General features: G+C 30.6%; 1 protein-coding gene across 4 annotated transcripts; it reads right to left on the minus strand.

Moving 5' to 3' along the window:
- On the minus strand, nt 799-6,376 carry LOC107618796 (TMV resistance protein N). Of its 4 annotated transcripts, none has more exons than XM_016320959.2 (4): nt 4,116-6,376; nt 3,708-4,016; nt 2,073-3,600; nt 799-1,112 (listed from the first exon to the last, which is right to left on the minus strand). In XM_016320959.2, the coding sequence occupies exons 1-3, from the start codon at nt 5,178-5,180 to the stop codon at nt 2,089-2,091; spliced, it is 2,886 nt and encodes a 961-aa protein (XP_016176445.1). In that variant the 5' UTR covers nt 5,181-6,376; the 3' UTR covers nt 799-1,112; nt 2,073-2,088. The 4 variants fall into 4 exon arrangements, with proteins under 4 accessions (XP_016176445.1, XP_016176446.1, XP_016176442.1 ...); XM_016320960.2 differs by lacking the exon at nt 799-1,112 and adding an exon at nt 1,840-1,966; XM_016320956.2 differs by lacking the exon at nt 799-1,112 and having other exon boundaries at nt 1,840-3,600; nt 4,116-5,190; nt 6,222-6,375.

Raw genomic sequence — 11,656 nt, forward strand, 5'->3', positions numbered from 1 at the left:
AATTTATCTAACAAAAAATTTTTTTTGCTTAGAGGTTATGGTTAGGTAACACCTACTCGTAGTTAGCGATATACAGTGGCGGAACTTGAAACAAAATTTTGGGGGGCCAACTAGAAAATAATTATCAAAATATTTTTTTATATGGACCTCATTTAAGATAAGCTCGTCTAATCTCATTTCTCTGCTTTGGGTGATACTGCTAAATTTAAAGCCCTTTTTTCAAGATCTCGTTCCAAAAAGTTAAAGTTAAAGTCATCAGATATAACTTTTTGAACTTTTGAAGGTTATATCTCACTTTTTTCGTGATTCATTAAAGTAGAAGAACTATCTATATGTGTTGATATTGTAAAAGTTATATGTTCTCCTTCTTAAATATTAGCATTCCTCTACTCTTATTTAAAAAATATATTAAAAATATAATTATTTATATATTTTTTATTATCAGCTTAAATAGAAAAATACTTTTGTTACAGGAAAGCTAATAAAAAAAAACAGAAAGATGTATGTATGTGGCCGATAAATGTCGTACAAAACTATATGATAAAATTTTAGCTTCTGAATGTTTATGTTTGTACTTTGTAGACTGGTTCTGATTAGTTTAAGAGTACCTTTTTCATTTTGATTTTAATGTCTTCTGTTTTTAAAAATTAGTGAAAAAAGAAGAAAATAGTAAAAAAAAAATATTTGTTCACTTCTTTCATTTTTACTTTTTTATAAAATTTTGAACATGAGAAATATTGAAAATAGAAGTAGAAAATAAAAAACACATCTAAATATGCCCTTATTTTACATAATATAGTAAACATATTCCACACTCTCACCTAGGATTTCATCTAAATACTCTCTCTCTCTCTCTCTCACACATACACATTTTTGAGAATCACACTTTTTAATTTGTTACTGAATACATCGTTTTTTAAACATGACTAGTCCGAAAGAAAGGGAAAAGTCAATGAGTCATTCTCCTTTATTTTCCATCAATTCACACTATTGGATTATGTCATCAACTTTTGAAAAGGACCTCCAACGAAAGATTAACGACACAATAATGATTAATTAATTATATAAGGTGGCTGCAACGAGAGGCAGTGGAGAAGGTGCAGGTATCCTTCCTACATGGAAAGAGTTATAAACTTATAATTATAACATGTCAAGTGGTAGAAATTAAATTATTGCTAATTCATCAACTCAATTATTCTACGTTAAATATTTGCTATTTTGTCCTTTTCAAGATTAAATTTTGAATTTGTACAAAATTTCTTAATTGTAAAGTCAAATAAATTATAAGAAATGAAATTCATAGTGAAAAATCATCAAAATCTCTTTTTGCTTTAATTAGTTTTTAACAGAATAAAATATCAAATTCATCTAACCTTTTATATATTAGATAAATTACGAAATAAAATATAAGACAAAGTAATATTTTACCTTGTAAATTTTCAGATAATTTATCCCTCGAACATATTATTTTAAAAAAAAAAACTAAAGAATAATTTGTCATTTGCTAAAACATATTAGAGACTAATTTATTTTTTTATAATTTATTTGAAACTAATTCATCTAATAATATTTCAAAAGTCAGAAATCGGTTTTATATTTTTTATTAGATACTAATAATTTTTATAGAACAAAAATAAATGAATAAAAAAATACATCTTATTTTACTCAAACATAATTCATAGATAAAAAGATTTTTTTTATATGAGATATCTAAACATAAAATCACTTTTACTTTTGTAAAAAAATTTTTAAAAAAAGATCATTAAAAAAAAATCATTTTTAAAATAGCATCTAAACAAACCCAATATTTCATTTCTGAAAAGAAATTACAACTGGTCAAATTAACACAAGCAAACAGAAAGGTGAGAATACAATCAAATTTGTTACCAAAAAATTTAGGGACACAACCTTAGAACAAGTCTTTTCCAGCAGCAACAATTGCAATTTATTGATATTATTCCATATACTTAATTGAAATAGGAAATATACATCAACTAGAACCTATAACAGCAAGCACAGCATACAAATACAATGAAAAATCACAATCAACTATTTGAGCTTTGGATGATTACCTTGTGCTTTTCACTTCTAGTCTTCATCTTCCATGATTCTCTTGGATCTCTGCTCTCTTGATGATCCTGCCTCCACATTTGAATATATCCATCGGATGCCACACTCTTTTATCATTGCTTCCTCTTTATTTGGTAGCCTAGCAACCAACTTAACTGTCATCTTTGCATTAAAATGGGACTTCTTTTCACTATTTGCTTCTCTTCCTTTAACTGTTTCCATTATCTGCTTTGAACATTCTTCATCATACCATAACAACACATGATCCGGCATAACATTCAGATGGTATCCAATGATCATATCGCAGCCCCATTCGACGACGACGGAACTTGCTACATGGATACTTTCTCCCCAACTTGTTTCCAAGTAACATTCACACTCAAAGTTAATAACAAGTTCATCAATGATGCATGAATGTGCTTCAGAAAGAACCAGGTAGAACATGAACCCACACAAGTTAGAACTTGGAGGCACTTGGGTACTAATTGAAGATTGAGCAGAGTAGTCATGGAAAAACTCTTGAAGTATGCTACCTCTTATAGGAAAGAAATAACAGATCTTCCCAAAATTAATCACATTATGATCTTCATTGTCTCGTTGTTCTTCCGAGACTTCTGATTCGCTTGTTAGTATTGTTTCCATCCAACATTTTGTCCTAGCAATAGCATCTTTCAGAATGGCATTGCATGAATTTTCATCCAAATTCATGCAGTCCAGGAATATGAAAGTACCTGCATGTTGTTTGGGTGTTTCACTTTCCAAACTCAATGTTGTCTTCAAAGATTTACAATCCCATACCTGAAGACATTCAATAGAAGGTGGAAACACTGGTATAAATTGCAGCATTTCACAGTGACAAACTTTAAGAACTTTGAGTTGTGGAAGAAACTTAATGCTTTCAGGTAAGCCTATGACATTGGTTTTATGAAAGCTTAGTTTCACTAATGATGATAACAAAGAGATGTTGTCAGGGAGTTCGGTTAAGCTATGGCAATTATCAAATTTGAGAAGCTTTACATGTTTGAATACAGGGCAGGGTAGTACTGAATGCAGAGTGGCGACCGCGTCTTGCTCGTGTTCACTGATGTCAGAAAGCATGATTTGATTAGCAAAATTTGCAGGAAGTTTTGCAAGATTCTTGCTAATTGGAAAAGAGAAGTTTACAAGGTGTTTAAGATGCAGAATTGATGGTGGAAGTTCTTTCAAAGGAGTTGATCTCAAATGCAAATGAATTTTGGAATCTTGATGCAGAATTGGGACTGAGAACTCTTGGAGATTAGGGCAGTTATAGGCAACCACTGTATGAAGAGAAGGTGAACAATTGCTACTGCATAGGCTCTTGAGTTCTTTGCATCCATACACAGCTAAAAACTCAAGCTTCTCAAGAGAGAAAATAGAAGGGTGAACATGAGTCAAGCTTTCACAGAAATTGAACCATACTTCTTTTAAATTTGGGGTGGCTGAGAAATTTGGACACTCTATCAAGCGCTTGGAGCCTCGAAGGTCGATTATCTCTAAACTTGGTAAATTCTGTAACAATATATATACATACATACATTTAAGGTTTAGGATTTAACACTTAAAATTCTATCAAAGACAAACAAATATATACATACATGGTGTTATATCATGCATACCTGTACTCCATCCCAAAGTTTTTCGACATTGCTGTCTGGCATGGAAATCTCAACCAAGTTTTTAGGCCAACCAATGGATGGTAAAGATTTCAATGGATATCCATCCCACTGAATATATCTCAAGCTATTAGGTAACTCAAGATTTGTTGGAAGATACAAATTATTGTTGGTTCTCCTTCTCCCATGACCAATGCTATCAGCAAAGGCAAGTAACCTTAGATTTGGCATCTTTCTGAATGCATTGGAGCTTATATGTAGATCTGTGGTTTGAGTCATGTCCAAGAATATGCTTTCAATTGCATCAGTCCCCTGGACAAATAAATACATCAATCAATGTTAGTGTAATATTCAATAAGCTATATTTCATATATGTTTTTGTAAACAATACAAAGAATCATTTTCTCTTACTTTATCATTCTTCAGTATGTCACAAACTTCATCAGGGTTCCACAATCTACTTTGTCCCCCAGGAATTTTAGCAGACTCTTCACAAACAATTTCTTGACCCATCTCTTGTATCAAGTCATGCATTTGTATTCTCTTCATTTTGGTTATTGTTATCAGAGCCTTGTCTAAAAGGTTTCTTATCCCTATATTTGCATGGAAACCACAGGAATTCAATATCATTATTACTTTGTCTCTTTCTTCCCCTTTGAAGAAACATGCAATGTCTAGAAATATATTCTTTTCTGCATCATCCAATTCATCAAAGCTCAATCTCAACACCTTATGAACATTTGCATCAGGAGTTCCTTTCAATTTTTTTAGTACACTGTCCCACTCATTTTCACTTTTGGAACGAAGAAACGATCCCAAAATCTTTAGAGCTAAAGGGTTGCCTTTGGCATAAGCAACTGCTCTCTTCGATAGCTCCTGGAATCCATTCTCAGGTGGATGGATTTGGTTAAAGGCATTCAAGTTAAAGAGTTTAAGGGAGTTATGATAGTTCATTTCCTTGACTTCAAGAATTTGGTCAACTGCTCTACTTGTAAGGACATGCTTATCTCGAGTTGTCACAATAACTCTGCTACCAACTCCTAGATAATCATGTCCTACTCCGAGAAAATTATCAAGAAGATCAGAACTATTCACATCATCTAGAACAATAAGAGCTTTCTTGTGCCTCAATCTACTCAAAATAGTAGAGGATATGATTGTGGGATTATCAATATGAATATCTTCTTGTAGTAACTCACAAAGAAGCTTATTGAATATGTATTTGACTCCATGCTTTGATGATTCTTCTCTTACATTTGCCAAGAAACAATTGACTTCATATTTGGGAGAGAACTCTTCAAATATAGCAGCAGCAATGGTTGTCTTACCTATACCGCCCATGCCCCAGACTCCAATTACTTGAACTTCTCTTGGTTGGGTTCTCAATAAAGATTCAATATGTGCATAGTTTTGGTCCCTCACAAAAGAGTTTTTGGTTTCATTTGTATAATCGAGATTCAATTTCTGCAGATCCATTTGGAGTGTGCTTTCATATTTTCAAGTAAACAAAGAAGTCAAATGACGTTTGAGTCAGTCCTTCCGTGTGTAACAATGTAAGTAAACAGAAAATATGATTACTAACAAAATAGAAAACATAAATAGGAAAATCAGATGGAAATAAAATCAAATAAAAGAAAAAACGTAAATCTAGATCGTATAATATTACATATAGATGGTAAATATTTAAAGTTATTAAGAAGTCACATGATCACTCAAAAAAAATGCGGCTTTATATTATAATCTCAACTATTAACGAAAGATCTAACTAGTCAAATTCACTCTTCACCTTCATACATACAAAATCAGTGCCCTCAATTAACATACACTTTCCATATATAAAAGGATGTATCTAGTCAGAACTCAGAAGAGTAGTTTTACTTTTATGCAAGAGAAAGAGTAAGAGCAAATGGTGGTTGTGTAACAATATACGGTTGTTAAAAAGGTTACATAATCAATTAAGAAAAAGTCACATGACCTTTTTATTTTGGTCATTCATGTGAAGTGTTAAAATAGCATGAGTTTACTTCTCCCTTTCTTTTATAAGATTGATGACTTGTCTCAAATAATAAGAAAAATCAATATGCATACCTGAGAGATTAACTTGTCCAAATTAAAAGGCACACTAGTGTTCTGACATCATGATCAATTCAATTACCTCATGGAACCCAGAATACCTCATTTTGATTACAATTCTGATTTCATTACATATCATCTCAATAACCACCTTAAATTGAAAAATAACAGATTCTGTTTTCTATTCTACATAGATCGAACTAGTCAATTATAACAGAATAAGAATGATATCCAAACTCATTCAACTTGAATATCAAATTAATAATCACTCTTGCATTAAATAAGTAATTTTAGGTAATTTACTAATTTCAATCTCTAATACCACACAGTTTCAGGGAAAACTTCAGCAATTCAGATATATAGTCCATAAACAAACTTCATAGAAGCAGGAAGAAGGAACAAACAATAAAATACTGAAGTAGATGTAAGAGTTGAACTACCTACCTTGGATTTTGCTTCACACTGTTGTCACTTTTTCTACGGTTCTTAGTGTCTCTGAATGGAAGAAGGCTAAGCTTTATATAATCTCTTTTTGGCTAATATTTTATTCACATGATACATCAAGCAAGCGTCTTAGTTCTCAACTTCTCATATGTTTCTATGCTTTGGGCCAAGAATTTAACAAAAGAAAAAAAGAGCCGAATGACACTAGCAAAGCAATGCTACGCAACCATAATGATGTATGTAATGACGTTAGACATGATTTTTCTTTTTTGACAAAAATATACATATTAAAAAATTATTAACTTCAGAAGTATTTTGTTAATGTTGCAAGTGTGAGGTGTATAAAATTAGTCGCACATTGAAGAAAGTAAATAAGAGTAAGACTCATTAACTTACTATCTTAAGATTTTCAGTTCAATGTGGTGTCTTCTCATCTTATGTTCTCTCACTTGATTTTTTCTTAAAATTTATCCAGTGATCGAGTGACTCAACATATTTGTATCACCTGTGCTACCCCTGGTACAATATCATCATAAATCACCATGGATCACCTTTTGATATAACTATCTCTGCCTGATTGAGGTGTCTTCTTTTATTTTGTTACTTTATAAATTTTTCTTATCTTAGAAATTTTTTTCCGTATTATTTATATTTTAAGCAACTATTTTTTCACTATTTATACATTTACAAATTTCATGTGTAATAGAAAATTATTAAATAAAAAATGTTTGATAAAAAAAATTGAAAGCTATTTTGAGATTTACACTAAAAGATGTTCCACTCACAATTCTACTTAATTGGAATGCAAAATTAAACTAAAAAAAAAAACGAAAAACAAAAAGCGCAACAGATTAATTAGGTACGCTTAATTGGATTAAGACTGTAAGAAAGCACCAAATTAGCTGCGCTGGAGTGAATTAAAAAATGAGCCAGCAGCCAAACTCTTGAATAAGGAAAAAGTTTAGTAACCAAAATTTTTCAGCTATAGTCAGTCAAAATTTTTTATATTTTACTTCATTTATATCACTTAATAACAGTTTTATTTTTTACTTCACTCTCTTATCATTCTACTTATCACTATTCATTTTACTTATCACCGTTCTTATCAAATCTGCTAATTAATGATATTATTTACTATTCATATGTATACTTATTTTTTTTATTTTAATACGACGAGTTAATAATTATTTTTAAAATTTTATTTTTTAATTTTAATTTTAATTTTTTTATTTTATAATAGCCTATATGTAAAATATGAGTTGTATATCAGAAGTTGTTAACATAATGAAAGAGAAATTTTCGCAATTTGATTCACATTAAATTTGAAATTAACTTTTAGTATAATTAAATAAGGAAAGATAATTAATGATTTTCCTATGCCCAAACCCATGAAAATAAGATAAAAATCAAAACTTTCTCTTGTAAGATTAAAAAAAAACTTAATCTTTTTGTAGCTATTTCCTTTTTCATTTTTCCAAACCCATGAAAACAAGATAAAAATCAAAATCTTTCATCCTTATCATCAACTCCAACCACATGCAACAACATATAATGTACTCTTCATATGCCAATAAACGAAAAAATGAAACTAAATAACATACCAACATGAATTAGATACAATGCTATGGCATGCTCCAATGACCAAGGTGGGTTTTTTCTTTCTGCATTTTTTGTCTTCCTGATTTCTGGGGTAGTGGATGAAATGAGATGGGGGAGAAAAATCTTGATATCTCACTCTATGTAATTTCTTCTTCTTCTCGGATGTTAACTCACTGGATTGAAATTGCATTTTATTTGAATTAAATGTTAATAGATATTTTTAGGGATTTGATTGAACTGAAACAGAAATTAATTTTGAAAATGAAATTAATTACTCTAGAAATAAAGAAGGAGGAAGAGTGATATGTATGTTATTGATAAGCAAGTGGAGTACACTCTCTTATCATGAGACTGACATTTAGTTTCTACTATATCTATACTATACTCTTTTTTTGGCTACGTAGCACTCCCCCTTGAATAATTGGATCAATAATGTATCAACAGTACAAAGGATTCCCAAAACCATTACCATAGAAAAAGGCCGAAAAACAGAAAAAATCTTCGAGAATGGTTTACTTTCGGCTAGAGATGGCAAAACTCTCCGAGACGCGGAGATCTCTGCGGGGACTGCTCTAAATGGGGATTCGACTGTGGGAAATTTTTTCTGTGGGGATGGGGACGGGGGACAAAATTTTCCCGAGGCAGACGCGGGGACCCGAGCGGGGATCCCCGTCCCATCCCCGCTAATCCCCAAAGTTCATAAATTTACTAAATTGTCCTTAATAGTTTATTTCTCATATATGTTTTTTAGTCATTTCACACACACACACACATATATATATATATAGAAATCCAAAACTCCTAATCCTTATTTGGATAACTCTTCTTCAATTCAGAAATCTCTAACGTTGTCCATACTCCATCCAACCTCTGCAGCCATCCTCTCGCCGCTCTCCCTTCTCACCGTATCGTCACACCTCACCGTGCCATGATTCTCACTGCATCGTGCTCTCTATTTGCGGCGTTCTTTTCCGTAACTTTGTCGTCATGTCCATTCTCCTCTCTGTTGCCGTGTCTCCCACCTTGTCCACTTCTCTATCCTCTGCCTTTCCGTTGTGTCCCTCATTGCGTCATTTCGAAAGAAGTCATCTATCCGTCCTTAAAATTTTAGTTTCTTATGTCTCCTTCTTTTTTAAAGTACTGAATAATACACTAAAATTTTAGAGATAAAAACTGAAATTTTAATTTTAGTATCTGACTACTAAATACAATACTGAATTTTAGTCTCTTAATCTCAATTTCAGTTTTTCTAACCAAAGTTATTTTCAAGTTTTTTTTTATCTTTCAATTTGTTTTATTAAGTGTGATTTTAGGATTAATAAAAAATATGTAAAAAAAAATCCTAAATAACAAAAAATTATATTTGATAAAATAATTAAAATAAAAAAATGAATTAATCTCTACGTACAAGTCTTTTTGTTATACAAGTCTTACAAGTTTTGAAATTCATTTACTCCTAAAATGCGTCTCTTATGGTACGTATGTTTTACGCCCCTCCTTAACAGATTTTTCAATTAACGAGCACACATTCTTCGTTATTTTTCTTCTTCGTTATCGTCGTCATCAACACCACCTATTCCTCCTCCTTTTTTCATTGGATTTTCTTCTCTTTCTTTCTTTTTATCTTTCTCCTCCATCATCAGTTATCTTAACTCGTTGTTGAATATAATGAATAATTCAAGTTCAGATTGTCAATTGAACCAGAACAAAATTGATTATTATTTTTTAATCCAATCAAGTGGCTGAGGTGCGATTCAATTCAGAAGAAAAAATGCAGCATTAGAGGAAATATTTTCTGTATTTGCAGCAAATTTGGGTGTAACACGGAGATATTTAGGTGTAAAACGAAGATATTTGGGTGTATTTTTATTCTGATAAATTTTGCATAATTCAAAACTCTTCCTCTTCCTCCTCCTCATCTTCTGCTGCTGCTTTTTTTTTCATCATCATCACCATCTTTTCTTTTTCTCTTTCTCCTCCATCATCAGTTATCTCGTTGTTGAATATAATGAATAATTCAAGTTCAGATTGTCAATTGAATCAGAACAAAATTGATTATTGTTTTTGAATCCAATCAAGTGGCTGAGGTATGGTTCAATTCAGAAGAAAAAAATGCAGCATTAGAGGAAACATTTTCTATATTTACAGCAAATTTGGGTGTAACACGAAGATATTTTGGTGTATTTTTATTCTGATAAGTTCTGTATAATTCAAAACTCTTCCTCTTCCTCCTCCTCATTTTTTTCATCATCATCACCATCTTCTTCTTCTTTTTTTCTTAGCTATCTTTTTCTTTTTGTTTTACCTTCTCAAGTTTCTATTTGTTTTACTCTCTGAATAAGAATAAAAACAAAAAAATCAAACAAAGAAAAAGAAGAAACACATAATGCTGCAAAATTACTTGAAAGATGATGAACTTACATTCATTTAACTAAAAGAAAGAAAGAAATAAGGAAAAGAAGAAGAAGAAAAAAAATGCAACATTAGAGGAAATATTTTCTGTACAAAAATGCTATTTGTACACTAAAATCAGCCATCAATGTATTTGTATATAAATATATATGTGCTTTAATTTATTTTCAATGTATATTTGTATTCTAGTATGTATTTTATACTGGTGGCTGATTTTGGTGGCTGATTTTAGTGTACACGTAGCATAACTCATTTCTGTATTTGTAGCAAATTTGGGTGTATTTTTATTCTGATAAGTTTTGCATAATTCAGAACTCTTCCTCTTCCTTCTCCTCATCTTCCATTGCTTCTTCTTCTTCATCTTCTTATTTTATATTCCCATAATTCTTTTTGGGAGGAAAAAATTAAAAGAAGAAGGAGGAGAAACACGACGATGAAGATGAAACACGCGAAGAAAAAGGAGGAAAAACAAAAAAAAGGAGGAGGAGGAGGAGGAGGAGGAGGAGAAACGCGAAAAAAAATGATAGTTGTGATTTTTATCGAGGAAGAAAAAGAAGAGTCGTTCATAATGGTGAAGGAGCGCTTTGGAAATGTGATGCGCGTGTTAACACGCTTTTGTGAATGAGCATAACTTCTGTTGAGTTTGGCCCAATTTGTGAAACTTATAAATAAAAAAAAAACTTGTATGTATGTATAGTATAATTGAAAAAAAATTTGAGTGGATCAATACTCAAAATTTATTAAAAGTTTTTGGTGGAAACATAATACTTTAGGACAAGATAAAATTAGGTTTGTCTGCTTTTATAAAATTATGGGCAAGTTAATTAAATTATTTAAAATTTAAAATTATTAAAATACAACTTTTTAATATTACTAATTAAATAACTTGACCTAAAATGATAAATTATAGTAACGTGATATCTGGACTGAAATTATTGGAAATATTTTAATATCTCTATTCTCTGCTCTTATTTATTACTCAATGTCTCCTGGATTTTTTTTTCAGAAATAACAAAAAATTTATATTTATCCAAAAATCATTTTTAAACTTTAATTCTCTAAATACAATTTTTTTGGTATAGAATAAATTTGTTGTACTTCTGGCAAACTCTCTTTAATTTTTTTTAATCCGACGTTTTTAATCCATTATCATCATCTCCAAATAATATATAGATCTACAAATAATATAATACATAGGAGTACATAAAATATACACATAACAAGTATGGCTTCTTCAAGAATTTTTTTAATTATAAATTAAAAAAATAAGTTAACAATGGCAACCATTATCATCGTCTCTAGAAATATACAGATACACTTAAGTCATATTTAACAAGGATTTTTTAATTATAAGTCGTATTTTATTTTGAAAAAAAATTTAAAAAGTATAAATAAATTTTTTCAAAATAAAATATGACTTATAA

Source organism: Arachis ipaensis, chromosome B09, assembly GCF_000816755.2.
Source record: "Arachis ipaensis cultivar K30076 chromosome B09, Araip1.1, whole genome shotgun sequence".
Taxonomy (NCBI): Eukaryota; Viridiplantae; Streptophyta; class Magnoliopsida; order Fabales; family Fabaceae; genus Arachis; species Arachis ipaensis.